Source organism: Hordeum vulgare, chromosome 7H (assembly GCF_904849725.1).
Source record: "Hordeum vulgare subsp. vulgare chromosome 7H, MorexV3_pseudomolecules_assembly, whole genome shotgun sequence".
NCBI classification, from domain to species: Eukaryota; Viridiplantae; Streptophyta; class Magnoliopsida; order Poales; family Poaceae; genus Hordeum; species Hordeum vulgare.
Window position 1 is genome coordinate 29,611,025 of NC_058524.1, and position 16,606 is coordinate 29,627,630.

The following is a 16,606-nucleotide window of genomic DNA, read 5'->3' on the forward strand; positions in this document are numbered from 1 at the left end:
CTTGGCTTGGCTTGCCCCCATTTATATCCAAATCTTGGCTTCGCCACTGTATACCACGTCACACTCACGGCAACCGAATCAGATCCACACAGCACGGGTCAAACAAACCAGGCGCACGTCTCCTCCTACCTCTAGCTAGCAGTTCAACTGGCCACGTCATTACGTAGCATGCATGCATGCATGTGCCATGGCCATGGCTATCTCGAGGAACTTGCCCTACCCCGCTCACAAGTTCCTAGCTATAGCCACGCTCCTTATTGCGCAGGCGCGATCGAACTGGGTGACTAGATTGGTACGGTTGGATCACAGCTTCCCAAGCAGTCCCAGAGGGATTCCTCGATGCGCGCGAAGCTGTCGTCGAGCTCGTACATGGAGCACGAGAACGCCGCGTCCTCGCCGACCTCGCCGCCGCTTCCGGCGTAAAGCGCCTCCCCGGGCTCGTTCTCCAGCGCCGGCACCGCCGCCTGGTCAGCGTCCACGCCCGCGGCCGGCTGGTGCTGCTGCGCGACCAGCTCCTGGAACACGGACGACCGCAGCAGCAGGCTGAGCGCGGTGGTGGTGGACGACGGGGACGGGGACGGGGACGGGCCGCCGCCGAACACCATGGAGCCCACGTCGCCGAGCAGAGAAAGCGAGTTCCGAGAGGGCGGGAGGAGGCGGAGGCCGCCCATGTCCCTCGGGGTGGCCAGCGTGGTGGCGGTGGTGGTGGACGACGGGGACGGCGCGCCGCTCATGGCCTCCGAGGCGGCGGCGGCACCGGGCTTGAGCCAGCGGATGTAGGTGCTGAGGTCGAAGTTGGTGACGGCGTTGATGCCGCGGTACTCGATGGCGGCGATGTCGTAGGCGCGCGCCGCCTCCTCCTGGGTGCTGTAGGTGCCGAGGTAGAGGTACTTGTTGCCGAACACCCGGCCGATCCGGGCCTCCCACCGCCCGTTGTGGTGGTGCCGCGCCACGCCCCTGTACTTGGAAACCCCGCGAGAGAACCCGTTGCTCTTCCTGCATATTATGTGCAAGATACAAGATAATTAGCATAAACGTTTTTTGCCGCAAAAAATTGGCATATTCTAAAAAATAAGATTTTGTATCTTTTACCTCTAGTTATAAAAAAATCATAGTTTAATTTCGCTAACCAATTGCCATGATCCACCCATCAGCTAAACAGTTAATATTTTAACCAAGGAAAATTTGAGTCGGCATATAAAATTTGTCCGACAAACTTCTAAAGTTTGTCCAACTTTATAAAGATATTTTCAACATTGACAATATAAAATCAATTTAATTAGATGCATCATGGCTATCTTTCATACTATATAACTTTAGTATTGTCAATGTTGATACTTCTAATATAAATTTGATCAAACTTGGCATAGGTCGACATCATAAAAATCTTATATACAGAGGAAAAGGAACGAAAGGGTGTACAAAAGTACAAATTTTCGCAAAATGGAAAATAATTTAAATGCTTATTTTTTCGGTTGTGAAAAGAGAGAATGTATGGGTGAGACGATCAAGAGCACACCGTGAGTGATCAATCTCATAATTTAGTAACTGAAGAAACATTTTAATTTTAATGCGGTCAAACATGACGTCTCATTATTTTCGGCGCTCCATGGCACTTCTAGAGGTGTAGTCTAAGGTGTTCTTTGGAAGCACTTCTAGAGGTGTAGTCTAAGGTGTTCTTTGGAGGGTTTTCGTGTTTGCTTTCGGAAAACATGGCGGTGGTGCTTCCCTAGTTTAGGATTAATGCATGTGTTCGCCACCTTATACCCATTTCATTGATTTAGGTTTCCGGTTGATTTAGCTGGTTTCTGTCGGTTTTCGTGGTCTTTGGAGTTTCTATAATTCCTTATCCACGCTCTTTTCTCTACGTGGTGACTTTGTTCACACGCCGCGTCGCCGGAGGATACATGAGGACGGAGACTTTGGCACCCCAAGGCTTTGAATGTTAATTTACGTTTTCTATTCTAGTGTGATTTTTAATACACCGCCTTTTCGCAAGATTTTTTTGTTGTTGATAGCTTACCAAGATGACCACTTGGTACCTTTTCGCAAGATAAAAAGATTGTACATAAAAAAATTCTCTATAAAGACATATAATTTTTTATGAACAACATATTGGGTCTAATTTTTTTGTTATGTACAATCTTTTTATCTTGCCTTTTCGCAAGATAAAAGATTGTACATAAAAAAAATTCTCTATAAAGACATATAATTTTTTATGAACAACATATCAGGCCTAATTTTTTTTCATGTTTCTCAAAAGAAACTTACAGGGAACTAGGATCTAATTAACGAAAATACCATCCATTTGTTATATATATATATATATATATAATTTTTCAAGAAAAAATATATTTGCCGCACCTTCTTATTGACGCTAGGTACTCTTCCCTGGATACACCCTGCATCACCTTCAGCTCTTTCTCGTAGTCAACGACCTGTTTGCATGCACAAGCATATATAGCAGTAGCAAGTCAGTAATACAAAATTTCTCAAAAAAAAAGTCAGTAATACAAACTTGCAGATTTACATCTCGTAGAAGAAGAACTTGCGGATCTACATATCCTGAGTACAAAACCATACGGAAAAGGGAACTAGAAACGTATATCCTGAGTACAAAGAATACGTACTGGGAAGTTAGTATAGGTGGTAGGTCCCCAGTATTTGAGCGCTGCCAGGTCGTATGCCCTCGCCGCCGCCTCCTCCTCGTTATACGCCCCAAGGTAGACTGCGCGACGATGTACAGACAGATACGACATATATAAGTTTGTCTCCGATAAAGATACGGTATACAAGATGAACAAATATGTATGTATATCGTATATACACAGCTATACTCATGTACATACAACGTACTGTATTATAAGTGGGCGTCACGTATGTATACATACCTTGCTTTCCTTTCTTCTTTTGTGTCGGGTTCCACGTCCCCTTGTCCCACAGGTGAGCCTCGAACCTGCCGGTCCAACGATGCCTGCAAAATGGTACAGCCGTATTGAGTCTCAATACGCTATCTGGCATACGCTACACACACATGTATACATGGACATATTTATATGTACGTATATAATATATTTGTATTCCAAGGGCCTTGCTGTAGACCAAACAATACGCAAAAGCTTAATCCACAAGAATACATGTATATGCTATACGTAGGCAAGCAAGAAAAGAAACGCACTACAAGTGTACGTGTTGAAGCACGTACCTGCTTACACCTCTGAACCTGGAACTCCTCTTCGCGGCCGCATTGCCACCGGCCGACTTGTCGCCGGCGCCGTCTTTACCGCTGCCCGTCACCCCGGACACCCCCGACGACCCCGACGGAGGCTCCCTCTTCCTCCTCTTCACGCTGATCTTCACGCCGTCGTCGATCACCGGCGCCGCCCGCGGTGCGGCCTCGCAATACCGCACCCCTGCACCTCCTCCTCCTCCTCCTCCGGCAGCGACGATGCCATTGATCAGCTCGTCCTTCACCAGCCCATATGCCTCCATGGCCGCCGTCGATCGAACCCGCGTGTACACTTTTCTTTTCTCAACCTGGCTTGGATCTCACCAAGAATGGCGTCGGGAGCTAACCCCGTTGGGCGCGTGCAAGTTTATATGCGCGCGCGCGCACGCGCGCACGGGCCGGTGTCCGTATGCAGTAGGTGCGCGGATGGTGGTGGTGGAGTCCATCCTTGTTTCCATCTATGGGGGTGAGAAGGACATGAGGCGTCGATGTTCCCGGTGCCAAGGGCTTTGTCCCTTGTGCTGGATACGGGTTTGACAGCTTTTCTGGCCGCCATGCATTGGTGGGTTACCGTATAGCTAGCACAGGGCAGATGTGGCCTGCCCTTACTGGCCAGCAAAAAACGGTTTTAAATTGGTCTACCTGTTCAGATATGCACGCGCACCTTATAGTCAATTGGGTTTGTTTCTTTCCAGGATGATCATACGGGGAATTGCGTATTCTTGTGTTTGATTTTTTTTTTTAGAATATGTTTGATACATTTTAGTTAGAAACTGGAACTCAATTTCGATCAAGTTCCTTGAAAGCATAAGAGCTGGTGATATGACTAAATTTTAACCGAACTCAAAAACGAAAATTTAGTTTGAAATTAGATTTGAAGCATCAGAGCATCTACAGCCAGACCCCTCAAATGACCCCTCCTACGTTCACGGACGGCCCGGTCAGTGACCGTACATGAGAGAAGGAAAAAATTGACTCAATCGGACCCCTCATATCGTCTTTATATGTCCGGAGTGTACGCGAACCCTCATATCCATCTCAAATATGGGGAGGATATGAGAGCTCGCGGACGCGCCCGATCGGTCCGCCACATAGGACGCTACCCCATCCTGGATCATTCTTTTCTTTTCTTTATTCATTCTTTTCTTTCTCTCTCTTCCTCTTCACCAATCACATGCAAACGACCGGACATATGAGAAAGAAAATAAGGAGTGTGACTGCATGAACGGACAAATAAGGGACATGCCCGATCGCTGACCGGGCTCGTCCACGAACGTTTATGAGGTCATATTTGAATTGTCCGGTTGTGGATGCTCTCATCTCCATCTGGAAAGGTTGGCTCACATGTCACGCCGAAATGGCACTGAAAGGTCCAACATATGGGTGCTCTGTCTCGGAGCAAGGAGATGAGGTGAAGCAAGCGGGTGTTTGCAACTGTTGTCATGCAAAACTCTTAAAAGGGGATGATTTTGAATAAGGACATCAAATGCATCATCCTTTTTTTGTGTGAGGGGAAGACACTTAAAATGCTTCTTGTCACAAGCTACATCATACATAATGTTTCCACATAAACAATTAGAATGTTAACACAAGCTATATACGGCTTGAAGCCAGTGAGGATAAAGATAAAATGTTAAATTTGATTTAACTTAGAATTTAAGTAGTAAAAACGGTACACTTGTTCAACGTGTCACCAAGAAAAAGTTAAATCCGGTTTAAACTATCAAAGAGCGACCAATATGAGAGTAAGGCATAATTTTATATTTCATTAATAACTGAAGAATCATACAAGCAAATATGTTGCCACTAGCGCCAAAAAAACATTTCTCTTTTTGCTAGCCCAAGCACTGAAAGATCTACTTCTTTCGCTTTCCAATATCTTGTTGGAAATATGCCCTAGAGGCAATAATAAATTTGTTATTATTATATTTTCTTGTTCATAATAATCGTTTATTATCCATGCTAGAATTGTATTGATTGGAAACTCAAATACATGTGTGGATACATAGACAACACACTGTTCCCAGTAAGCCTCTAGTTGACTAGCTCGTTGATAAAAGATGGACAAGACCCAAACTATAAACGTAGCATATGATCGTGTCAGTTTATTGCTACTGTTTTTCTGCATGTCAATGTATCTGTTCTTATGACCATAAGATCATGCAACTCCCGGACACCGGAGGAATACCTTGTGTGCATCAAACGTCGCAACGTAACTGAGTGACTATAAAGGCGCTCTACAGGTATCTCCAAAGGTGTCTGTTGGGTTGAGATGGATCAAGACTGGGATTTGTCACTCTCTGTGACGGAGAGGTATCTCGGGGCCCACTCGGTAATATACAACATCACAACAAGCCTTGCAAACAATGTGACTAAGGAGTTAGTCACAGGATCTTGTATTACGAAACGAGTAGAGAGACTTGCTGGTAACGAGATTGAACTAGGTATGGATATACAGACGATCGATTCTCGGGCAAGTAACATACCAAAGGACAAAGGGAATAGTATACGGGATTATATGAATCCTTGACATAGAGGTTCAACCGATAGAGATCTTCATAGAATATGTACGAGCCAATATGGACATCCAGGCCCCGTTGTTGGTTATTGACCGGAGAGTGTCTCAGGTCATGTCTGCATAGTTCTCGAACCCGCACGGTCTGCACACTTAAGGTTCGGTGACGTTTCGGTATAGTTGAGTTATATGTGTTGGTGACTGAAGGTTGTTCGAAGTCCCAGATGAGATCACGGAAGTCAAGGGGGTTTCCGGAATGGTCCGGAAACGATATTGATATATGGGAAGTCCTATTTTGGTCACTGGAAAAGTTTTGGGCTCATCGGTAGTGTACGGGAGTGCTGGGAGGGTACCGGAGACCACCGGGAGGGGTGTGACGACCCAAAAGGGTTCATGGGCTGTGAGAGGAGGTAGACCAGCCCTTGGTGGGCTGGCCAAAGCCTCCCCTAAAGGCCAATGCGGCTGGAATAAAGAAACAAGGCAAAAAGATCAAAAGGTGGAAAGAGTTTCCAATTAGGAAGGTGTCCTAATAGGATTCCACCTCCCACAAGGGAGGTGGAATCCTCCTCCTTGGTTCGGCCGAAGACCTAGGGGCTTCCCTTGGAGGCCAAGACTCCTCCCTCTCTCCTCCTATATATACTAGAGGTTTAGGGCTTTTTGAGACATAACTTTGCCACGTGCAACCCTAAACCTCTACTTCGTTGTTCTTCCTCTAGATCGGATTTCTGCGGTACTTAGGCGAAGCCCTACAGGAATAGATCACCACCACCACCGGAGCGCCGTCACACTGCCGGGGAACTCATCTACATCCCCGTATCTCTTGCTTGATCAAGAAGGTGGAGATCGTCATCGAGCTGTACGTGTGCGGAACGTGGAGGTGCCGTCCGTTCGGCACATGATCGGGACGGATCGTGGGACGGATCGTGAGACGGTTCGTGGGACGGATCGTGGGACGGTTCGTGGGACGGATCGTGAAGACGTACCACTACATCAACCGCGTTTAGTAACGCTTCCGCTTAGCGATCTACAAGGGTATGTGGATCCGATCTCCCTCTCGTAGATGATCATCACCATGATAGGTCTTCGTGCGCGTAGGAATTTTTTTGTTTCCCATGCGACGTTCCCCAACAGTGGCATCATGAGCTAGGTTCATGTGTAGATGATATCTCGAGTAGAACACAAAAGAGTTTCCGGGCGTTGATGCTCTTTTTGCTGCCCTCCTTAGTCTTTCCTCGATTCGGCGGTATTGTTGGATTAAAAGCGGCCCGGACCAACCTTACTCATACGCTTACGAGAGACCGGTTTGATCGACTAACATGGAACTTGTTGCATAAAGATGACTGGCGGGTGCCTGTTTCTTCAACTTTAGTTGAATCGTATTTGACCGAGGCGGTTCTTGGATAAGGTTAAATAGCTAATTGCATATCACCGTTGTGGCTTTGCGTAAGTAAGATGCGATCATACTAGATACCCATAGCATCCACGTAAAACATGCAACAACAAATTAGAGGACGTCTACTTGTTTTTGCAGGGTATGCATGTGATGTGATATGGCCAATGACATGATATCATATATTGGATTTATGAGATGATCAAGTTGTAATAGTTAAATATTGACTTGTACGTCAATGCTATGGCAACCGACATGAGCCATAGGGTTGTATTTAAACTAACGTTTGTGCTTGCAGATGCGTTTACTATATTGCTAGGTAGTAGCTTTAGTAGTAATAGCATAGATAGCACGACAACCTCGATGGCGGCACAATGATGGAGATCATGATGATGGAGGTCATGGTTTGGCACCGGTAACGATGAAGATCATGTCGGTGCTTTGGTGATGGAGATTAAGAAGCACAAGATCATGGCCATATCATGTCACTCATGATTTGCATGCGATGTTAATCCTTTTATGCACATTTTCTTGCTTAGAATGACGGTAGCATTATAAGGTGATCCCTCACTAAAATTTTAAGATAAAATTGTGTTCTCCCTGACTGTGCACCGTTGTGACAGTTCGTCGTTTCAAGACACCACGTGATGATCGTGTGTGATAGACTCAACGTTCACATACAACGGGTGCAAAACAGTTGCACACGCGGAACACTCCGCTTAAACTTTACGAGCCTAGCATGTACAGACATGGCCTCAGAACACAAGAGACCGAAAGGTCAAGCATGAATCATATAGTTGATATGATCAACATGGAGATTTTCACCATTGAAGCTAAACTCAACTCACGTGATGATCGGACTTGAGTTAGTGGATTTGGATCATGCGCCACTCGAACGACTAGAGGGATGTCTATCTGAGTGGGAGTTCTTAAGTAATATGATTAGTTGAACTAATCATGAATATAGTCAAAAAGGTCTTTGCAAAATATGTTGTAGCTTGCGTTGTAGCTCTACTGTTTTAGATATGTTCCTAGAGAAAATTTAGTTGAAAGTTGATAGTGGCAATTATGCGGACTGGGTCCGTAAACTGAGGATTGTCCTCATTGCTGCACAGAAGGCTTATGTCCTTAATGCACCGCTCGGTGTGCTGAACCTCGAGCGTCGTCTGTGGATGTTGCAAACATCTGACATACACGTTCTTTGATGACTACGTGATAGTTCAGTGCATAATGCTTAAACGGCTTAGAATTAAGGCACCGAAGACGTTTTGAACGTCACGGAATATATGAGATGTTCCAAGAGATGAAATTAGGATTTCATGCTCGTGCCCTTGTTGAGGGGTATGAGAACTCCGACAAGATTCTTTGTCTACAAAGTAAGGGAGAAAAGCTCAATCGTTGAGCATGTGCTCAGATTGTCTGAGCGCTACAATCGCTTGAATTGAGTGGGAGTTGACCTTCCAAATGAGATAGTGATGGTTCTCCAAAGTCACTGCCACCAAGCTACTAGAGCTTCTTGATGAACTATACATATCAAGGATAGATATGATGATCCTTAAGCTATTCATGATGTTTGACATCGCGAAAGTAGGAATCAAATAGGAGCATCAATTGTTGATGGTTAGCAAAACCACTAGTTTCAAGAAGGGAAAGGATAAGAAGGGATAGTTCACGGAACGGCAAACTAGTTGTTGCTCCAGTGAAGAGACCCAAGGTTGAACCCAAGCTCGAGACTAAGTGCTTCTGTGTAATGAGGGGAACAGTCACTAAAGAGGAGCTACCCTAGACACTGGGTAGATGAGAAGGCTGGCAATGTCGACAAAAGTATATTGGATATACCTGATATTGATGTGTACCTTACTAGTACTCCTAGTAGCACCAGGGTATTAGATACTGGTTCAGTTGCTAAGTGTTACTAACTTGAAATTATAGCTAGGGATTAAATGGATACTAGCAAGGGTGAGGTGACGATATGTGCTGGAATTAATTCTAAGGTTGATGTGATCAAACATCGCACGCTCCCTCTACCATTGGTATTGGTGTTAAACCTAAATAATTGTTATTTGGTGTTTGCGTTGAGCATGAACATGATTTGATCGTGTTTATTCCAATACGATTATTCATTTAAAGAGAATAATGGTTATTCTATTTGCTTGAATAAATACCTTCAATGGTTTATTGAATCTCGATCGTAGTGCTACACATGTTCATAATATTGATGCCAAAAGATACAAAGTAGTAATGATAGTACCACTTACTTGTGGCATTGCCGGTTGAGTCATGTTGGTATAAAACGCATGAAGAAACTCGATGCAGATGGCTCATTTGGACTCACTTTATTTTGGATCACTTGAGACATGCAAATCATGCCACATGGGCAAGATGACTCAAGGCCTCGTTTTTCAGTGAGATGGAACTAGAAAGTAACTTATTGGAAGAAATACATTTGTATGTATGCAGTCCAATGAGTGCGGAGGCACGCAGGGGATATCGTTATGTTATTACTTCACAAATGATTTAAGTAGATACTAGTGTATTTGCTTGATGAAACAAACTCTGAATTATGGAAAGGTTCAAGTAGTTTCAGAATGAAGTTGAAGATCATCGTGACAAGAGGATAACATGTCTACGATATGATCATAGAGATGAATATCTGAGTTGCGAGTTTGGTACACACTTAAGACAAATGTGAAAATTGTATCACATCTCATGCCACGTAGAACACCATAGTGTGATGGTGTGTCCGAACGTCATAGCTGCACCCTATTTGATATGGTGCATACTATTATGCCTCTTATCAAATTACCACTATCGTTTATGGGTTATGCATTAGAGACAACCACATTCACTTTAAATAGGGCACCACGTATTTCCGTTGAGATGACACCGTATGAACTATGATTTGGAGAAACCTAAGCTGTCGTTTCTTAAAAGTTTGGGGTTGCGATGCTTATGCGGAAAAGTTTTAGCATGATAAGATCGAACCCAAAAAAGATAAATGCATCTTCATAGGACACCCAAAATAGTTGGGTATATCTCCTATCTCAGATCCGGAAGCAAAGTGTTTGTTTCTAGAAACGGGTCCTTTCTCGAGCAAAAGTTTCTCTCGGAAGAATTGAGTGGGAGGGTGGTGGAACTTTATGAGGTTATTGAACCGTCACTTCAACCAGTGTTTAGCAGGGCGCAGGAAGTTGTTCCTGTGGCGCCTACGCCAATTGAAGTGGAAACTGATGATAGTGATCATTAAGCTTCGGATCAAGCCACCACAAACCTCGTAGGTCGATAAGGTCGCGTAGTGCTACAGAGTGGTACGGTAACCCTGTCTTGGAGGTCATGTTGTTGAACAACAATGAACCTACGAGCTATGGAGAAGCGATGGTGGGCCCGTATTCTGGCAAGTGGCTGGAGGCCGTTAAATCCGAGAGAGGATCCATGTATGAAAACAAAGTGTAGACTTTGGAAGAACTACTTGATGGTCGTAAGACTATTAAGTACAGATGTATCTTTAAAAGGAAGACAGACGATGATGGTGAAAAGTCACTGTCGTGGGTATAAGCCTGACAGTAGATGTGTAGGGTACGAATGAGATGGGCAGAGTCCTAGCTACGGCGAGGTTGTATGAGTTCAGGCCCCTCTGCGGTGGAGGTAACAGCCCTACGTCTCAGTGCTCTCGGAGCTTGTTACCGAGTGTGATATGGAGTACAAAGATTTGCTAACCCTTTTACCAGTGGGGGAGGGCGGCTTATATAGAGTGCGCTGCCCTCCACAACGGTTCTGATTCAAGGGTGGAGTAGTGGCGATTGAATGCATACGTTACAGGTAACATATGCTCTAAATGCTAGTAAATGCACCCGGAAACGTATAGCAGTTTCCCTCCAGAGAGGTTACGACGTACCGAGTGTATCCAGTCGGTAGGCCCGGTGCTCTCCGAATGTTAGTCTCCGACTGGATGATTCTGGGCCTGTTACCGACTGGATGATGGGGGCACCTTAATTCAGTCGGGGCATACTTAAGGTCTTGTCCCTTGTGTGGGGTAGTCCTTGGGTAGGACATGTAGGGCAGGCCTATGACCCTACCCTAGGACTATGACCCCATCATTAGTCCCCGAATGGATTGGGGTTGAAACGTCGAAGCAGTGCTCGAGGTTCAGATCCGACTGGACTAGGTTCGTCTTGGGCATTGCTTGCCTCTATCCATTTTATCTCTCCTGACCAATGACCCGAGTGGAGGTGTTTTGCGAAACAGACTGTCAGGAACCGAGTGTTTTCGCGGCATCTTTTGATGCGTCCGGTCAACTGACAGCGGCGGATTTTCCGGGATCTCAAATTTCGGGTTCCGCGCGCTTAACGGGGACGACGTCAGCGCGCTCGAGTAGCGCCTGACTCCTCGATCCTCGCGCCTTCAACTCCTCCACTGATATCGCCACGGCTGGTTGGGCAGATAAGATTCCGGGCCCGCTCGCCAGCGACCCAGTCGGTGCTCTATTTAACTCTGGGCGACGAGACCCTCCGGTTACGCTCGCCGAATCCTTTGCTCTTGCCTGCTCCGTCTTCCTCGCCACCTCCTGCGCTCATACACCCTTCTCTTCCCCTCCTTCTCGAGAGCTCGCCGTCGCCGCCATGACTAAAGGTCAGACCAACAAGATGGAGGCGAGGAAGAAGAAGAACAAGGCGGCGGCTGCTCAGCGGCGACAGCGGCCGTTGCCGGCGGGGTGGATCCAGGGAGACTTTCTCCCCTCCACGGTGACAGAGGGGGACCTGCTAGAGCTGGTGGAGCACGGCCTGCTCATGCATAAGTCCTGGAGGCTGCCGGCGGACGACGAGGTCGAGCCGGCGCCACGGGAGGGGGAGCGCGTCTTGTTCCTCAGCCATGTTCACAGAGGTTTTTCTCTGCCCCCGCATCCCTTCTTCAAAGGCATCATGAATCATTTTGGTGCTCAACTCCATCACTTCCCTCCGAATGCCATCGCCCACCTTTCTGCCTTCATTGTTTTGTGCGAGTGCTTTATCAGTTTCCCCCCCATTGGGGTTTATTCAAACATATCTTCTCCGCCCGCTCCCAAACCATCAAACGTCTTAGTCAGTCGGATGACAAGACGCATCTCCTCCAGCTCTGTGGGGGTTTAGGGTTTCAGAAGAAGAGTCGGAGCAGCTACCCTGCTCTCCAGTTGAGCGAGTCGGTTAGGAACTGGCAGTCGACGTGGTTCTATTGCCAGGACATAGCCTGTCCGAACGCGTCGACTGGGCTGCCTCCGTTTAGTCTAGACCGTCCTGCTCCACCCAAGCAACTCGCCCTCTCGAAAGCCGAGAAGAACGACATCCAGCCTTTGGTCGAGGCACTCGTGGATGTTGTCAGGAGGGGGGTCACCGGTATTGACTTGCTGGAAGTCTTCATCGGTCGGTGAATCCAGCCTCTGCAGGCCCGCCACCATGCTATGTGGCACTACGCAGGGCCCGAGGATTCCACTCGGACCAACTTGGAGGGCATACTCGAGGAGAAGGTGACCTCGTGGGTGCTCCAAATCACGGGTCCCTGTGAGAACCCCAAAGGAGCCCGCCGAGTGACGCCTTACAGCGCGGACAACCCTCCACTGAATCAGGTGAGTAGCATTAGCCGAGTGCATTGAACTGTCTTGATTCCAGTCGTTTATTTATATCTCCGTGTGATGCTTAACGTTTCCGACTGAACCTCATGCAGGAGTGGACCAACTTGTCCTCCCCCGTCTCGAATGGGAATCCGGAGGAGGAGGAGGAAGACGGCAGCCAGGAGGGGAGCGTGGAGAGCGCCGAATACGTCTCCGACAGCGGGGAGTCGGAGGAGGAAGACAACGAGGAAGAAGAAGAGGACGAAGAGCCAGACTCGCCACCTCCGCGGCCAGAGCATCAGAGCAAGCGTCGTCATGAGCCTGCCGTCCCTTCAGCTCCTCCTGCGTCGTCGAGTGTTCCGCCTGCTCCCCCGGCGGTACCGAGTGTTCGAGGCACCAAGAGGGCCAGGGACGTAGTCGCTGAACTTGCAGGCCAGTCCTCCAGGGCGCCCAAGCCGAGTGGGCCCAAACCTCGGAAGGCTCTGCCGCGGATGAGGATGGCCATCCCCGTCACCTCCACGTAAGTGAATCTAACTTTCGGCTCTTTCTGTTGACCGAGTGAACTCATGCTTTACAAGTCGAATGGACTTCACTCGACAGGGTTGCCACTTCTGCGACCTCGCCAGCCCGCCAAGGGGACGACCCCATGGACACGGACAACGTCGTTTCGTCCCAGCCAGGTATGTTTTGGGAGAGTCGGGTATTTTATTCCTGTAGACTGTGCCATCCTTTTCTTTTTCCGAGGCATCGTGTTATTCGGCTTGTCAGGGGCGACTTGTCTGGACGGGGACGACCAGGGGAGAGCCAACCCGGCCGTGGAGCCTGTCGTGGAGCCTGCCCTTGAGGCTGCTCCTCCTGCTGCCGCCCCTGCCGCCGACGCTCCACCGACCGAAGTGCCTCCACCGACTGAACCGGTGCCGGTGGGTGAGGAACCTACTGGGGCAAACCTTGGGATGCCCCAGGAACTTCCCACGATTCCCGGTTCGTCGAATGCTGAATTCACCATTCGGTGTGTCCCAAAGGAGCAGGTGGGAGCGGCCAAGGGGGCCATGATCTAGGCGGAGCTGATGGCCGGAGAGGCCAAGAGGGCTTATGACTCCGTTGCGGCGTTGTACCAGCGGAGCTTGGAGCTGCGCGATGACATCCGAGTAAGTAGTCTAGTAAGTACTTACTTTTCTTCTGTAACCCACTGGGTGTTGTCTGCTGTTTGCAATTGGTTCACTCCTAGTGAACCCAGTGGGTGTAGTCCCCGAGACTTCTGTCGAGTGCTTGCACCGACAGTTGTCTTTATACATTTGGTCTTTAGTTTGGTTGTGTCCGTAGAAAAGATTTCCGAGCGCGAGTACTTATTGCAGTCGGAGCGCTCTTGCGGTAAGAGTCTCCAAGAGTAAGTTGCACGCAGGTGGAGTAGTATTAGCCCCTGAGGTGTAGGTGAAAACATGCATCTCAATAGGGCGGGCCTGCTTGAGGTGCATGCCAGTGGGGTCACTCTTAGTGAACCCACTGGGTGTAGTCCCCGAGACCGCTGTCGACTGCTTGCGTCGGCAGGGGTCTGAAGAACTTAGCCTGTGAACTGATAAACTTGCTGATTACCCTTTGTTTCTTGGTGCAGAAAACTTGTGAAATGGGAACTGCTTATGAAGCCGTGAGAGCGGAGAGGAACCAGTATGCTGGTGAACTAGAAGCTGCAATGCTCGCCATGGCCGGCATGAAGGACGCGCTGGAAGTTCGAGAGAAGTCCTTGGAGGAGGCGCTGGAGGCAAACAGGGTGTTGGTGGCGGAGGTGGAGAGACTGAAGAAACAGAGGACTGAACTGCACAATCAAATGGTTGTTCGGAACAAACGATGGACAGCTCAGGAGAAGTATGTCAACGACTGGGCTGTCCAGATGATGACTCGTCTGGCTGGTAAGTCTTATGCTTTGTCGAGTGGTTGTACCGTGTGACGAACACTCGGTTTTTACTGTCTGTTTGCTCGTTTGGTTCAGACTTTTGCGGTGACGCCGAAGCCGAAGCGGCGGCTGTGGAGCGGTCCATGAAGGACAATGTGCCACTCGGCGAGGACGCCAACCGGGATCTGCTCCGGGCGCATATCCGCGTAGGCAAAGTGGGTCCTTTCATCACCCGACTGAAAGAGGTCATTGGCCACATTGACAAGGAGCTTTGGCCGGAAGACGAGTCGCGGCAGGAGATGGAGACTCTGTTGGGGCGACTGGAGGAGATTCCAAACCGAGTGCAATCCTGGAAGAAATCGGCAGCGCGTTGCGGTGCTGACGTTGCGCTGTCCTTGGTCCGAGTCCATTGCAAGGAGGTGCGGGAAGATAAGCTAAAAGCATTGAAGGTCGCCAACACGAAGAAGCTTCGATTCGAAGACTTCATGGAGACGTTCCTTGAGACTGCTACCCGCATCGCTGATGGAATCGACTTGGACACTTTTGTGGAGCCCTCTAGTCCTGAGGCCGGCCCAGCTGACGCGTGATCAAACTTTATCCTCGGTATGCCGAGTGTTTACCTGTAAGATACTCTGGCCACTTCTGTTGGCCGTCATACTTTTAAATCGGTGCGGGTAATCTTGACCCGCACTGAGTCAGCTATCGTTTATGAACTTATGTTGTTGGAATGAAAACATTTAGTCTTCTATTGAAATGTTGTTCCGAGTGCAACACTTAGTGCGTACTCGGAGGGAGTTATTACTTAGGTGATTCATGATCACAGCTAAGTCCCCGAATGCGACGTATAGTGCACACTCGGAGGAGGTTAGTACTTAGGCGATTCAGGATCGCAACTAAGTCCCCGAGTGTGACGTATAGTGCCCACTCGGAGGAGGCTAGTACTTAGGCGATTCAGGATCACAGCTAAGTCCCCGAGTGCGACGTATAGTGCACACTCGGAGGACGTTAGTACTTAGGCGATTCAGGATCGCAGCCAAGTCCCCAAGTGTGACGTATAGTGCACACTCGGAGGAGGTTAGTACTTAGGCGATTCAGGATCGCAGCTAAGTCCCAGAGTGCGACGTATAGTGCACACTCGGAGGAGGTTAGTACTTAGGCGATTCAGGATCGCAGCTAAGTCCCCGAGTGTGACGTATAGTGCACACTCGGAGGAGGTTAGTACTTAGGTGATTCAGGATTGCAGCTAAGTCGCCGAGTGTGATGTATAGTGCACACTCGGAGGAGGTTAGTACTTAGGCGATTCAGGATCGCAGCTAAGTCTCCGAGTGTGACGTATAGTGCACACTCGGAGGGAGTTATTACTTAGGTGATTCTTGGTCACGTCTAAGTCTCCGAGTGCGACTTGTAGTGCACACTCGGAGGAGATTAAGACTTAGGCGATTCAGGATCGCAGCTAAGTCCCCGAGCGTGACGTATAGTTCACACTCGGAGGAAGTTATTACTTAGGTGATTCTTGACCGCAGCTAAGTCTCCGAGTGCGACGTATAGTGCACACTCGGAGGAGGTTAATACTTAGGCGATTCAGGATCGCAGCTAAGTCCCCGAGTGCGACGTATAGTGCACACTCGGAGGGAGTTATTACTTAGGTGATTCTTGACCACAGCTAAGTCTCTGAGTGCGACGTATAGTGCACACTCGAAGGAGGTTAATACTTAGGCGATTCAGGATCGCAGCTAAGTCCGCGAGTGCGACTTATAGTGCACAGTCGGAGGGAGTTATTACTTAGGTGATTCGTGATCACAGCTAAGTCCCCGAATGCGATGTATAGTGCACACTCGAAGGAAGTTAATACTTAGGTGATTCTTGATCAAAGCTAAGTCCCCGAGTGCGACGTATAGTGCACACTCGGAGGAGGTTAATATTTAGGCGATTCAGTATCGCAGCTAAGTCCCCGAATGCGACGTATAGTGCACACTCGAAGGAAGTTAACACTTAGG

The 16,606-nt window shown here is 48.2% G+C and overlaps 1 protein-coding gene across 1 annotated transcript; it reads right to left on the reverse strand.

Annotated features, from left to right (window-relative positions):
- Window positions 1-284: 284 nt before the first annotated feature.
- LOC123412934 (AP2-like ethylene-responsive transcription factor At1g79700) lies at window positions 285-3,248 on the reverse strand. Its single transcript, XM_045105892.1, has 5 exons — window positions 3,214-3,248; window positions 2,892-2,974; window positions 2,631-2,728; window positions 2,365-2,438; window positions 285-996 (listed from the first exon to the last, which is right to left on the reverse strand). Exons 1-5 carry the CDS (start codon window positions 3,246-3,248, stop codon window positions 285-287), a joined length of 1,002 nt encoding a protein of 333 aa, XP_044961827.1.
- Window positions 3,249-16,606: the final 13,358 nt, after the last annotated feature.

Coding starts and splice junctions, on each gene's coding strand:
- LOC123412934 (XM_045105892.1), bottom strand. CDS start 3,248: ATGCGGCCGCGAAGAGGAGTTCCAGGTTCAGAGGT. Junction 2,729..2,891: donor AAAGAAGAAAGGAAAGCAAG/GTATGTATACAT, acceptor ATCGTCGCGCAG/TCTACCTTGGGGCGTATAAC. Junction 997..2,364: donor TACCTAGCGTCAATAAGAAG/GTGCGGCAAATA, acceptor CATAATATGCAG/GAAGAGCAACGGGTTCTCTC.